Raw genomic sequence first — 16,032 nt, 5'->3', positions numbered from 1 at the left:
TCCGTTTGCAAGCCTTATAACATGTATTGGACAATCTTCTGATTTAATTAACATCGATCAACAGTTCATATACGACACTCTGACTCATCAGACTGGTATAACTACATCTAAATAATATTTATCTAATTCACATAAATTTCACATTTATCCACCAAAACCACACAATATAATACACGAAATTTTCGAATGTTGCATTTATTTTAGGTAAATAAGTGATGAAAATTAAATAAAACTTAGTGTTTATAATAACTATAGAGAAAAACTCGTGTATTTAAAAAGGATAGTTGATATGTGCACAACATATATTGGTAGGTGCATACGACTTTTAGATTAAATTACACCTTTAATTAAATAAAATCAATTTAATCACATTTTAAAGAATAAACATTAATTTTAAATAAATTTAAAATAATATCTTTTTCTGTATATAATACTGTTATGGATTGAAAACTAGGTCATATTTATTGCTACGGTTCGTGAGCTTCGGGGCTCGATTTGACTGCTCTTTTATTTTGTGACTCAATCTGCCTTAACAAGATGTCTACGTACCTTGTTGTATGCCAAAGATCAAGTCAAAAATGTAGTTCTACTTTGTGGGGTGAGACCCCTTATATACGCATGGGGGATGCCTTGGAATTTAGTTTGGGTGGGGAGACTTGGTGGACAAGTCTCAGATTTAAAGTGGACTTTGGAGTCCTAAGAAGTAGGAAATTTATTCCTTATCTTATAAGGCCTCTTGGAGGCTGATCCACAAGGACTCATATCCTTTTTAGGAATTTTATCAAAAGCTGATTTTCCCCATTTTTATTAATTACGAAAATAATTAATATCCAGGGTTTTGGGCCCTTTCTAATGGGCTTTATTGTTGACCCAACATGGGCATAATTAATGCAACATTAATTACGCAGCCATGGTTTATTTTTCTCCTTATCATTTCCCCCCCCCAACTTCCGGGAAATCATAAAAATTTTATGGAAGTTAAGTTCATTTAATCTCTTATATGGTATCATTTTCTGCGTAAAGTGTGGAGAGACCTACACATTTACAAGGATTTGCCTTGTTCGTGGCTTTAGGATATTTTTTGGAACTTCCCAATTATTTTCCTTACCTTATTCCTATTTTTTAGAAGTTTTTGGTATTTTCCACGAATTTTTCCTCAATTTCTGGAATTTTTCCTTAATTTCTGGAATTTAACCTTAATTTCTGGAATTTTTAGGCCAAGATTCTGCCTTAATCGACCAGGAATCCTGATCGATTTCGATCAGGATTCTGGTTAAATTTAGCCTAATTTTGCCCTCCTGGTGGATGAGAATTTCGACCAGGATTCCACATTAATCGACCAGGATTCCTGATCGATTTCGATCAGGATTCTGGTCGAATTTAGCCTAACTTTTACCCCCTGGTCGATGAGAATTTTGACCAGGATTCTGGTCAAATTTAGCCTAATTTTGCCCCTGGTCGATGAGAATTTCGACCAGGATTCTGCCTTAATCGACCAGGATTCCTGATCAATTTTGATCAGGATTCCTAGTCGAATTTAGCCTAATTTTGCCCCCTGGTCGATGAGAATTTCGACCAGGATTCTTCCTTAATAGACCAGGACTCCGATCGAACTATAGGTTTTTTTACCATCCATGTCGAATGAAAATTCGACCAGGATTCTGCCTTTTATCGACCAGGACTCTGATCGAACTATAGGCTTTTTTACCATCCATGTCGAATAAAAATTCGACCAGGATTCTGCCTTTTATCGACCAGGATTCCGATTGAACTATAGGCTTTTTAACCATCCATGTCGAATGAAAATTTGACCAGGATTCTGCCTTTATCGACCAGGACTCTGATCGAACTATAGGCTTTTTTACTATCCATGTCGAATAAAAATTCGACCAGGATTCTGCCTTTTAGCGACCAGGATTCCGATCGAACTATACTCTTCGACTTACCTCGAATCTTCTAGATTGTTCCAGACTCTTCATTTTCTTGGACCTTTCTTTAATTGGTCCTTACCTTTATGGGCTTTCGTCGTTTAATCACCCATTTCCTATGCTATATAAGAGTAGAGTGAAGTTGAGTTTCTCATTTCACTTCTCACTTACAACCTTTTTCTCAAATTTCTCTCTAGTTTCTCTCTTTGGAAAGCGATTTCCAGCGTTCCTTGTCATCGTCGCTCCACCACCTTTAATCGTTTTCTGAGTTTCAAGCCTTCTTCCCAAGAATATCAATGGCGGACCGCGATCTTGCTAGGCTGACGAAGAGGAACACTTCCAAATAAGGTACCCTTATTCAGATTCACTCCCCATACACATCTTTATTTGATATGATTAACACTAAGGGGGTGAATATCCTTCCATTGCTGAGTTAGATGATTATAATCATGGTAACACATTCCATAAATTAGACGGTAGAATAGAAAGTTATAACTCTTTGTACAAACTTCCTCCCTACCTTAGGATTTCTCCGGCCACCCTAGGAGATAGAACTTGCAATTGGGATGGGGATAATCTTTTTATTTACCGAGGAGCCATAGTTGCCGGCCTTAGGTTCTCCTTTCATGAATTTATCCTTCGACTCCTTGCAGATGTTCAAATTGACCCTTGTCAACTCCCTCCAAATGCATGGAGGAATATCATATGTTTAATGGTTTTGTTCCTTAGTAATAATTTTCCCCTTTCAGTTCCCCTTTTTAGGAAAAATTTTCAATTTTATATTAGTCATTTATCTCAACCAGGCTGGGTTTTTATCCGTCAAAGGCCCAAGTGTCCTCATATTTTTTATAGCAACTCCATTGTTGAGAACAACCCAAAGTGGATAGATGAGTTCTTTATGCTAACTTGGGTCGAAGGCAATTGGGCCAGTTTATTTCGTAGGTTATTTTGCAAGGTAGTAGATGGTAGCCCGGCTAGCATTAGGCTAACTGTCGAGGAGGAGGCCTCTTATCAAGCCCTAATTGCGGATAACGGCCAAACATACACCTGGACTCTCTTAGAGGAGTTTTCTCTCAAGAAAGTTGGTCTTTCTCAGGCCTCTGATAAGGGTAATTTTACTTGCATCTTCTTTCGTTTTTTATACTATCATGTCTTAATCATTAATGGACTTCAATGTTTATTTTTCAACTTGTGAGGCTATTAACAATCTCAACAAGCCCAAGAAGGCGAATTGGGCCGTCAAAAGAGGGCCAAGCTCAGAAAATACCCAAGGAGCAAGCCCGACGGGACTTCTTTTATTAAGCCTCACGTCCCTTAGGTTTCTTTGGGGGATAATGTGGATCCCCCAATCAAGGGGCATGCCTACAGGCCCAATTGGGGCTTCAGAAGAGGTGACACTGTGGTTAGATCCACCAAACACGCGAATGATTGGTCTTTCCACTCTATCACTCCCCAGGACTACACAGAGATTGTTACGGGGAGTGATATCGAGTCCATTGAATACTTGGGCTCTAAGGCTCAAGCTTCAATAATTTTTTTTATTCTTCCTTTACATTTCTTTCTTAGCATACGCGGATTGCTGCATGAATTTTCTTGTAAAGCTCTTCAATATTATCTACATCAATTCCTTTCTTAGCATACACGGATTACTGCATAAACTTTCTTGTAAAGCTCTCCAATATTATCTGCATCAATTCATTTCTTAGCATACACGGATTACTGCATGAACTTTCTTGTAAAGCTCTTTAATATTATCTGCATCAATTCCTTTCTTGTTATTCGCATTGTTTAAATTTTTCCTCCTTCGGTTGCAGAGAAACGCCTTCTTCCAAGCTGCACTCCACCAGGCTAAGTCCTGGAAGGATAACTCTGATAAATTTGAGAGAGATGAAGAAATGGAAGGAGAGGGATGAAATTCTTGACAAGAAGCTGAAAAGCAAGGGTGAGGAGTTGTCCAAGGCCCATTCTGAGCTAGTCAAACTTAGGAGTGATAAGGAGACTCTCATTAACAAGTATATGGACTCTCAGAAGTTCAAGGACTTGATGGACATCCATGATGATGGTCTCTTTCCCATCTAGTTTACACAAGGTGAGGATGCTGCAGTGAAGGCGATGATGGAGAAAGCATCTTGGGTTGATAGAGGACAAGAATTTTATCAGTCCAGAGAAGCCAGAGTCTAAAGACAGTTTGGATGCCCTCTTTGATTCTCCCATGCAGGAAAATTGCATCCTTGATCCTAGCACCACTTCTCCTTCTGCCTCTCCAGCAAAGAATGCAGAGACTTCTGCTAATGCAGAGGAGGGGACACTAAAGGAGAGAATGATAAGGATGATTCTTATATGGATGAGTAGATTTTTATTTATTTCTAAATTTATGTATTAACTTATTGTATCTCGAACTTATTACCCTTCGGGGTTTATTTATGTTATTTTCATTTCCTTATTTAGTTATTTCCCTTTAATTTTCTAACTACTTTTGGAGTTTGTACTTTCAAAGAAATAGATTAACAACCAGAACTACACAGTTCTAAGAGTCATGCATTGAATATTGAAAATAAGACTTGGTTTTCCGAAGTCTAAAATAACTTGAACTCAAGAATATACTCTGGTTTTTCAAAGTCTAGAATATCTTTTATTTTGAAACATAACTTGGCTTTCAAAACCTTATATAAGATGGGTTCAACCCTTAATAGTCACAAACTAGAATGCAGATCTTACTAAAACTGAGATATAAAATCCTAAGCAAACAAAGCTTCAAGGTGCTTTTGAACCTTGTTACCACTATAGTAAGTACGAGCTATAGGTAATAAACTTTCAGGTTTTGTGCATGCCAAGTCCGAGGTACTTCTTCCCCATCCATGATCTCCAATGTGTAAGATCCTCTTCCTTGAACGCTCTTAACCTTGTATGACCCTTCCCAATTTGGGGTGAGCTTTCCTTTCCTTTCCTTTCCTTTCCTTTCCTTTCCTTTCCACCTTCTTTAGGACCAAATCCCCCTGCTTGAAAAACCTTTCCTTCACTCTCAGGTTGTAGTAAAAGGAGACTTTTTTCTGATATTCAATGATCTTTGCATGCGCTGCATCTCGTACTTCGTCTATCAAGTCCAGGGCTAACCTTTGACCTTCTTCATTTTCCTCAACATTGTATGCTTGGATTCTGGGAGACGAGTGTGATATTTCCACAGGAACAACTGTTTCTGCCCTATATGCTAGCATGAATGGTGTTGCTCTAGTAGTAACTCTACATGTAGTTCTGTAAGCCCAAAGTATTGGCAGTATTTCATCCACCCAATTATTTCTGGATTTTTCAATCCTCTTTTTTAACCCATCTAAAATGATATAATTTGCAACCTTTACTTGCCCATTGGCTTGAGGGTGAGCAACAGAAGTGAATCTTAGGTCAATTTCATTCTCTTCACAATACTTTCTGAACTCTTCATTATTGAACTGTGTTCCGTTATCGATCACCAAGATTCGGGGAATTCCATACCTACATATAATATTTTCCCACAAGAACTGAGAGACTTGCTTAGTCGTAATCTTTTTCAAGGGCTTGGCTTCAATCCATTTGGTAAAGTAGTCAATAGCCACAATCAAGAATTTCCTTTGTGCAGTAGCCATTGGGAAAGGCCCAAGAATATTCATTTCCCACATTGAAAATGGGATTGGAGAGTTTATGGAAGTCAGAATTTTGGGAGGTTTGCTTACTACAGGGGCATATTTCTGACAACGATCATATTTCTTAACATATTCTTTGGCATCAACCATCATTTCTGGCCAATAGAAGCCTAAGCGAGTAATTTTTTGGGCTAAGGCCCTGCCCCCAAGTGTTGGCCACATATACCCTCTTGTACTTCCTCTAAAGCAAGTCGAGCCTCATCCGGCCTGAGACATCTTACATAAGGAACTACAGAACACCTTTTATAAAGAATCTCATCAATCAGAGAATACCTTAAGGCTCTCATAGACAACTTTCTTGCTTCCACAACATCACTAGGAAGCCACCCGGTTTGCAGATTCGCCTTAATAGGATCAATCCATGATGTCCCCATCCCTATATGGGCAACAAGCTTAACATCAATGCTTCTTATTTTCAAAATGCGGAAGTATACGCTTCCAGAGCTTTCTTCTATTTTTGATGAGGCAAATTTGTACAAGGCATCGGCCTTAGTATTTTCCTCTCTTGAAATGTGCTCAACATGGCATTCATCAAACTGAGTCATCACGGCCCTTACTAGGCGCATATATTTTGCCATGGTTTCATCCCTTGCCTCAAACTCTCCCTTAACCTGGGATACCACCAGCTTCGAGTCCCCACATACTTTCAAGTTTTTGACTCTCAACGTTCCTGCTAGGCCAAGACCAACTATTAGAGCTTCATATTCAGCTTCATTATTTGTGGTTGGGAAATCTAACTTCATGGCATATTCAATCAAAAATGCATCTGGGCTTTGTAAAACTAGCCCTGCTCCACTCGAATTTTTTTTTTGATGCTCCATCAAAATAGAGAATCCAGAATTCCTTATCTTTGTTCTACCCTCCTTTCCTATCCTCTATACCCTGAGGTTCAGTATCTTCTTGCCCCCGACTTCTTGGTAGGGGATGGTACACTCAACCATGAAGTCAGCCAAGGCCTGGGCTTTTATCTTCGTTCTTGGCTTATACTTTACGTCGAATTCTCCCAACTCAATAGCCCATTTAATCAGCCTTCCACTAGCTTTAGGACTGTGAATGATGTTTCTCAAAGGTTGAATCATTAGCACTTCAATTTTATGAGCTTGGAAGTAAGGACGCAACTTCCTTGAGGCCATCACCAGGGCTAGAGCGAACTTTTCAATAGTCGAATAATTCAACTCAACTCCATACAGAATCTTACTGACATAGTATATTGGTTTCTGGATTTTAAGTTCCTCCTTAACCAAAATGGCGCTCAACGCGTTTTCTGAGACGGCTAAATACAAGTATAAAGTTTCATCCAGGACTGGTTCGGCCAACAACGGGGCTTAAACCATGTATTTCTTTAATCCCTCGAAAGCTTTTTGACTTTCCTCGCTCCATATGAAATATTTTACTTTCTTCAAGGCTTTGAAAAATGGCAAGCACTTGTCCCCTGATTTGGAGATAAACCTTTCCAAAGAGGCAACCCTTCCAGTGAGTTTTTGAAATCTTTAACAGACCGTAGAGACTCTATGTCCAAAATGGCCTTTATCTTATCGGAATTTGCTTTAATTCCCCTCTTGGAGACCATTAATCCCAAAAACTTCCCAGATCTCACTCTGAAAGCACACTTTGTGGGATTTAACATCATTTTGTGGTACCTCAGGACCTCAAAGGCTTCCCTCAAATGGGTTATGTGGTTAATCTTAACAAGACTCTTGACTTACATGTCATCTACATATACTTCCATTATTTTCCCAATAAGATCTTTACTCACTAACCTTTGATAGGTAGCTCATGCATTCTGGAGACCAAACGCCATAACAAGATAACAAAAAATACCAAAGTCGGTGATAAATGATACCTTGGGGATGTCATCCTTATGCATCTTGATCTGATTGTATCCACTGAATCCATCCATGAAGGTTAGCATTTCATGACCAGTAGTAGCATCTATCAATGTATCTATCCTTGGCAACGGAAAATAATCCTTTGGGCATGTATCATTCAGATCGGTGTAATTCACGCACATCCTCTATTTTCCATTAACCTTCTTTACCATTACAGGGTTTGCTAACCAATCCGGAAATTGTATCTCTTCAATAAAATCAGCCTCTAAGAGCTTCTCCACTTCTTGCTTGATTGCCTCCTGCCTCTCAAGGGCAAAACTCTTTTTTTTTGCTTCACGGTCTTTCGATTCGGATCTACGTTCAATTTGTGAGTGATCAGCTCCGGGTCTATGCCAGGCATATCAGTTGTTGACCATGCAAACACATCATTATTTTCTTGTAAAAACTTCACCATCTTCCCTCTAAGGGGCTCCTCTAGTGACGCTCCAATGAAAGTCACTTTCTCAGGATCTTCAAGAACCAAAGGGATCGAAATTAAGTCTTCTATTGGCTTCCCTCTTTTCTCATCATTCTCGCGAGTATCCAGATCTTCGATCGGAAAAACCTGCCCCCCTACTCCATCAGCCTTAAGGGAGGCCACATAACAACTCCTTGCCATCTTTTGATCTCCTCTCTCTTCCCCAATCCCATTCCGGGTTGGAAACTTCATCACTGAATGGTAAGAATAGGGGACTGCCTTGAAAGCATGTATTCCCATTCTTCCCATGAATGCATTGTAAGTTGATCCGGCCTTTACCACCACAAAGTCCAACATCTGTGTTGCTTGTCTTGGTTCCTGACCTATAGTCATAGGTAACTTAATTATCCCTTCCATGGGGCACTCAACTCCAGCAAAACCATATATTGGCATGTCAATTGTGAAAATGTTTGTCATAAATCCAATCATGTATGATGAGTTAGGAAGAACTTTCTTGTATTCCTATTTGATTTCATTGAAATTAATAAAAGACTTGTTTTGGTTTTATTATGGGCTTTATCTATTTAAAGTGTTTTAAATTAGATGCTCCATAGTTTAGAGTAAAGCTTCTAGAATTATAATGAGATTATAATAGTGAGATCTAGAAGATGATAACTCTAGACTTAAACAGTTCCTGATCATAGAATAACTAATCGGATGTTAGTAGATCCGCAAAGATTGGTACATACTATGCTTACTCCCTTCAGGAGGATGTCTGTTCTCATAGACATTTGTGTGGTGACACTATAGCTAGTATGTAGGTGCTTATTAGGGAATAAGTTCACTGAACATGACTCGATAAGTTGAACAACTAATGGAGATTACTCACGTGTCAATAGTTATTCACTGAGTGATAGTTGTACAAGTGTCCTTAGACTTGAGATCGTTAAAGTTATCTTGTATATAATGAACTGTGCTTTGGTTTAGTCCTTAGTCTCAAGGACATCCATTAGGTCTATTCTGGGCATAGGGATTTGTGTATAGAGATAGTTAACGTCAATAGAGGATCTACCCCTTCCAGTATAGGAAGAGAATATCCTATGTTATTCTTAGTATGCGAGTTCTGGAATCTCTGGCCAGAGTGTATGAAATTAGAAAGGAGTTTCTAATTTGCATTAATATGAACTTTACATTATGAATAAGAAATCATATGATTAAATTTGACAGGCCTGACACGAGATCCATGCCTTGTATTTAATCAGGATATTGTAAGGGTAGAAGGAGTTCATTGTATGGTAACTAGTCACTGACAGGTTCTTGGTATTCTAAGCAGTGAATTCATATTATCCGGATAGTCACGATATATTGAGAAGCATCACTCATGATGTAGAATAAATATAATTAATCAGTTAACTATATTTAGTGAATTTTAGTATTCATGTAAATAATTAATAAAAGTTTATTATTATTTATTTCTACTACCGGCATAATATTGAACCTACAGGGTCACACCATAAAAGAATATTTTCTTTGATGAAATAATGAGAGAGAAAATTATTTTCTAAATAGTTTAGAAAAAGAAATAATGATTAAAATAGTTTTAATTATTATTAAATCATTTTATAAAGGTAAAATGTGGGGCTAATATATATATATATATTGATATATTATAAAAACCCCTGGAGAGCCCTATAAATAGAATGAGATGGCTCATTCTAAATACACACTTGGTTTTTGTGAAAACCTAAGAAGAAGCTAGCCTCCATCTTCTTCCTCTCTCTCTCTCCCAAAACTCCATTTTTATAAAAGCTTGGTTTTTTTATAAAAAAGCTTCATCGAAGAGGATTATTCTTGGTGGATACCGGTAGAGTGCTTCACACACTGAGAAACAACTGCTAGCAACCATTTTATAAAGCTCCGATTTTTAAGGTATGGTTATGGTTCCTCCGTTATTTTGATTTATACGTTTTTCTATATGTGCGATACATGGTTTTTACGGAATAATTGTTATATCACACTTCTGTTCATCCGTAAATTCCTTCAATGGCATCAGAGCTAGGTTTTGCATATAGAGATTCATATAAAAAAATTCAGATTTTTTTATGCATGTATGGATTTGTTATGATTTTTGCAAGTTTATTTAGATTTAATTATGAATTAATTCGAAATAATTTTTGCATTAGATCTTGACTACTGATCTGGGTTCTACAAGTGTTGTAGATCATCTAGGTATTTTTTTCATAATTTTGTGATGTGTAGATTATTTGTTATGAATTTTTAAAAAATTGTTTTAACTAGAATTCATGAAATAATTATGCATGTGAATAAAAATATGACTAAAATTTGCACAAGGACCCCTGGCTGATCTGATAATTTTCTACTACTGCCTGATTTAAGAAATTATATTATTTTTATTTTTATTAATTTATTAATTAAATGTTTAGTAAAATTAAAATAATGACCATATTAATAAAAGTTATTAATTAAGGGAGTAAAGGAAAGGGGGTTACCTTTTTTTTGTAACGACAGGAGCTGACAACGGCAGGGAAGAAAAGAAAACAAAAAAAAACTGAACTGCAACGGTCGGCTGTGCCAGGCGCGTGAAGCGCAATCGCGGGGGGGGGGGGGGGGGGGGGCGGGGGTCGCGCATTTCAGAAATGCGTTACACCCTGTTGCGCATTTCCGGAATGCGTTACACCCGTTAAGGGCTTAACAGTGTTGTAACGCATTACCGGAATGCATTACAGCCCTTGTAACGCATTCCTATAATGCGTTATAGCCCGTCTATCCAAATTAAATTTGATTTTTTGGAAGTTTCGTAACTCCGTTTTGGGCGTGCAATATATCGTTGGATTCGTTTTTCCGAGACGGATCTAATGGAGTGGTCAATTATTTATATATATATAATTTTTGAACTGTTTATATTCCCGAAAGTGTTTTAAAGCATGTTTTAATTGCTTTTAAATGCTATAATAAATCCATACATCATTATATCAATGTGTGACATGATATTAATTGCATGCTTACTTGTTTATTTATTTTTATATATGAGATATATGCCTATGTTTACCATGCGATGATAGATTTAGGTGAACTTAAATCAAAATAAGGTATGCTCTAGAAAATCTAGAATAGGAATCATTTCTTGCCTTAACAATAATATTATGAATACAATCATGAGATTCTTGTGTTTATGAAACACGTAATTAAATATGAATTTTCAATTTTGAGAGAAAGGATGATTCTGTCAAAAGCAGATTTCGATCTGTAAGAAAGAGGTATTAAGTGACGCCTCTTGACAATGCTCCCCCCGATCTGAAATCATCTGATTATCGATTATTGATTTGAAATATTTAATTTAGAAGGAAGAATCTCTTTATAATATGATTATGATTGTAACATAATATAATCCCTCTAAAATTAAATAATATCAAGTAGTAATTGACCAATGACACAACTAGCTTGTGTCGGTCATAGCCTTCCAACATGGTCGAGAGTAGTTCTTATTTTTAAATTATTGTCGTTTCGTGCTACAGCCGAGGGCTTTAATTTCGAAATAAGAAATACTTGTTTATTACATAGAGATGTGTACATTGAATTAGAATCTAAAGGTCGTTACGTGCTGCAGCCATGGGCCGTTGGAGACTGATTCAATTGTACGAAATGTTGGGTTAGACTTGACTTAGAATATTGAGTCTGTCGTACTACAGCCGTGACTCAATTATTCAAGAGGCTAAAGTTTTATTAGGGAATAACATAAGATGTAATTGACAAGAATTGTCTGCCTATTGAACATCACATGACGTTTTGTGCTACAGCCGAGGTTGTGTGATGGAATGTAGGATCCCTATTCCCACTAGCATTATGAATGCTTAATTTTTCACTTAGGGGGTTGTATAAATTAGATAAACTAGTGGGAGCCACTTATGAATAAAGACCCGATTCATATAGTTTTTGGAAATAAAATTGAATATTTGCTAAGTGTTGTTATGTGTTCATCATTTACAGATTTACTATATACGTTATGTCTTCTGCACTATGACTCCAGAACATACTAGATGCTCACAAGTTGACTGGTCCTAATTTTGCTGACTGGCTTCGAAACTTGAGAATTGTTCTCAGGGTTGAGAAGCTGGAATATGTGCTTGACTCACCTAAGCCTGCTGAACATGCTGACAATGCACATAATGATGAACATGTTGTGTATCGTAAGTGGATAGATGATGCAAATGTTGCTCAATGTATCATGCTAGCTTCCATGAACATTGAGTTACAGAAGCAGCATGAGCATATGGATGCTCACACTATCCTTACGCATCTAGGGAAGTTGTATGATGTGGCAGGGAGGATAGCTCGATATGAGATATCGAAGGAGCTGTTCGGTTGTAGGATGTCTGAGGGATCATCTCTGAATGACCATGTACTTAAGATGATCAATTTGATTGAACATCTTGGACAACTTGGTTTTAACATGGATGGGGAACTGACTCAAGACTTGGTCTTGCCATCACTTTCGGGTTCGTTTTTGCAGTTTGTTGTGAACTTTCATATGAATAAGTTGGATGTCAGCCTGGCTGAAATCCACAACATAATGAAGACTGCAGAATCGAATTTTCCCTCTAAGAAGAGCTCTGTTCTTCTAATTGGTGAAGGTTCCTATCCTAAGAAAAGGAAGAAGAACCCTTCCAAGAAGAAAAAATAGGTGAGAAAAAGCCGGTTCCACCAAAAGCTAAAGACCCCAAGAGCAAAGATGTTTGCTTCCACTGTAACAAGTTGGGGCACTGGAAAAGGAACTGCAAGGTTTACCTTGCAGAATTGAAGAAGAAGAAGGGTAGCGAGACTACCGCTTCTGTTTCAGGTATGTTCATGATTGAAGTGAATATGTTATTAAATCAATTTTCTACTTGGGTATTAGATACCGCCTGTGTTCTCACATTTCCAATTCGTTGCAGGGACTAAGGAGAAGTAGGACTCTTGAGGAAGAGGAGGTGATTCTACGGATGGGAAATGGAGCAAGAGTTGCTGCTGAAGCTGTAGGATCATTTCATTTACATATGCCTACGGGCAAGACTATTATTTTAAATAATTTTTATTTTGTTCCCTCGATTGTGAGGAATATTATTTCTATTCCCATGTTAGACTTGGCTGGTATTTCGTTTATTATTCAGAATAATAAATGTTCAATTCTTAAAGATAACATTCTTTATGGAAGTGGTATTTTAAATAATGGTCTGTATGTATGTGACGTAGAGCATAATTTACTACAAATTGAACATACTAATAAAAGAAAAAGGGATGATGAAAATCTCACCTTTTTGTGGCACTGCAGACTTGGTCATATTAGTGAAAATAGACTGCGGACATTGCATAAGGAAGGGTTACTTGACCCCTTTGATTTTGAATCATATCCTACATGCGAGTCTTGTCTATTGGGCAAAATGACCAAATCTCCATTTAGTGAACATGGAGAGAGGGCTGCAGATTTGCTGGGATTGGTACACACAGATGTATGTGGACCAATGTCTATGCAAGCCATGGGTGGATTTTCATACTTCATTACTTTCATAGATGATCGATCTAGATTCGGATATGTGTATTTGATAAAACACAAGTCTGAAGCCTTTGAAAAGTTCAAAGAATATAAGAATGAAGTGGAGAAACAAACCAAACATAGTATTATAACTCTTCGATCAGATCGAGGTGGTGAATACTTGAATAGAGAGTTTCTAGATTATCTCAAAGAAAATGGTATAGTCTCTCAGTGGACTCCTCCATATACTCCACAGTTGAATGGGGTATCTGAAAGGAGATATCAAACTTTGTTAGACATGGTTCGGTCCATGATGAGCTATGCGGATCTTCCAGTATTCCTGTGGGGTTATGCATTAGAAACCTCAACATATTTACTGAATAAGGTGCCTTCCAAATCTGTTCCTCAAACTCCATATGAGATATAGAAAGAAAGGAAACCGAGTGTTAAACACGTTAAGATTTGGGGATGTTCATCTTATGTCAAGAAAGTTGACCCTGATAAGCTGGAATCTCGATCCGTAAAATGTAGTTTTGTGGGATATTCTAAAGAGACTTTAGGGTATTACTTTTACACCGATCATAGGGCGTTTGTCTCCAGACATGCTACCTTCTAGGAAAAGCAGTTTGTTAGGTCACACAGACACTGTAGAGGGGGTGAATACAGTGTATAGTACAATCAAATCGAACTTTAATAACTCAAGTAACAGAAAACAAACTTTATTGAAACAATAAACTTTGTTACAGTATGGAACTGTTACCTCTCAGTGATGAACAAATATCACGAGAGCTGTTAGGGTTACAATAAATAATCTTCTCGAATATGATAACACTTATAGTGTAAACCCTATGTCTGTGTTTATATACTACACAGTTACAAGATAATCGCTAATTGATATGGAATATAATTCTGCTTCCTAAAATATATCAATCAGATATCTTTTCTTCCAAGTATTCTATTCTTCATAGAATTCCTTCTTTATGCATATCTCTAATTATGTTTGTCTCGATCTTCTTTCCTTTAATCAGCTGTTGTCCTTATCTGAACGTCCTTCAGTACTTAAGTTCTGATATCCATCTTCTGATGATTATCTCCTAATAATATAAGTACTGATATCCTTAAGTCCTGACTTCCAGTAAGTACTGATTTATCCTGTTCAAGTAAGATCTGAAAACTAAACATAAATCACATTAGCCATGACATTATCAAATATATCTAACAATCTCCCCCAACTTGTAAATTAACATAATATACAAGTTTAACAGATATTTGATGACGTCAAAAACATTAAGTACCAATTCATGAGAATTAAACTAGATAACTACAACTTACAGTCCTTAAAGCTTTACCAGTCTTTAACTTCTGATAACAACTTCAGTCTGTATTCATATCAGAATTTAAGCAGTTGTAGATCTTGACTTGGCTTCATCTTCTGATCTCTCTGATGTCAGGAGTTGTTCTGAGATAGTTCTTCAACAAACATCTCTCAGCATATTCGAGTTCATCAATCATCCTCCTTTTAGCATCTTTAAGTTCTGCAGTATCTTCACCAATTTGAAAGATTACAACCCTGAGATCATTAATTTTAGCTTTTCTTATATCCTATCCAGTCTGATCAAATATGCCTTATCAGACTCAAGATTGAATTCCACAGCCCTGTAACCCAGAAAGGTAGTTATAATCTTGGCAGTGTTGGGCTTCATTTCAACTATATCACCCTTGTGATCTCTGTACTTTGGAAGATATGTGCTGTCAGACTTAACAGAATAAAGCCTTTTCTGTCTCTGAATCTGATTCTTCAAATAGTTTGTAGCACTTTCTGTTATTCTGTCATTCACTTGAAGTAAGAATAATACATGCTCCAGTTCTTCAAAATACTTCAATGAAATGGCATTTTCCCTTATATGATAAACCCTGCCATCTGTCATGAAGTACAACAAGATATGTTCTTTCAAGTAGGTATGGTAAACCATTTGTACAGATTCCAGTTGATTCAATCTCTCAGGAGTTGCTCCAATACCTGGTTCACTTAAGGAAGTTGGATCATTGGTAGTGTTCTGTATTCTTCTTTCATCAGCACTTCCCAATCCAGTTTTATCTCTTGCTTCCTTTCCAGTAACCACTCTTGCTTCAAAACCACTTGTAGCAGTCTTCAAATGTTGAGTCTGTTTTGCTTTAGTGAATCCTGGTAGGAGTGTCTTTGATTTATCTTCTGATATCAAGTTAACTTGAGCTATGTCAGAGGTTACTTGCTTCTTTGAAATATCAGAACTTACTATCTCTTGACTCTGAACAACTTGAGCCATGTCAGAGGTTGTCTTAAAAACTTTTCTTGAAATCAGAGCAAGATCATCATCTTCATCAGTAATTTCTTCATTCACAGGAGGCACATAAACCTTGATAGGTTCACCAACTTTTTCTTTGCCCTTGAACCTTGGATCTATCTGCAGTTGTGATTTAGCCATGGTTGCTTCAGGATTTATCCTTTCTTTTATCACAATGCCTTTGAGTTTTGGAAGTGTCTTTTTACCAGAAGCTTCAGATTTAGATTTGTCTTTTCCTGATTTAAGTCTGGCTTCTTCTTCCATTAAACTCTCCAAGTCCATTCCTG

The 16,032-nt window shown here is 37.1% G+C and overlaps 1 protein-coding gene across 1 annotated transcript; it reads right to left on the bottom strand.

Moving 5' to 3' along the window:
* Window positions 1-5,736: 5,736 nt before the first annotated feature.
* Window positions 5,737-6,348, bottom strand: LOC141685750 (uncharacterized). Its single transcript, XM_074490836.1, has one exon. The coding sequence runs from the start codon at window positions 6,346-6,348 to the stop codon at window positions 5,737-5,739; it is 612 nt and encodes a 203-aa protein (XP_074346937.1).
* Window positions 6,349-16,032: the final 9,684 nt, after the last annotated feature.

Source organism: Apium graveolens, chromosome 9, assembly GCF_009905375.1.
Source record: "Apium graveolens cultivar Ventura chromosome 9, ASM990537v1, whole genome shotgun sequence".
Classification (NCBI taxonomy): Eukaryota; Viridiplantae; Streptophyta; class Magnoliopsida; order Apiales; family Apiaceae; genus Apium; species Apium graveolens.
This window is presented reverse-complemented; position numbering and strand designations above follow the sequence as displayed.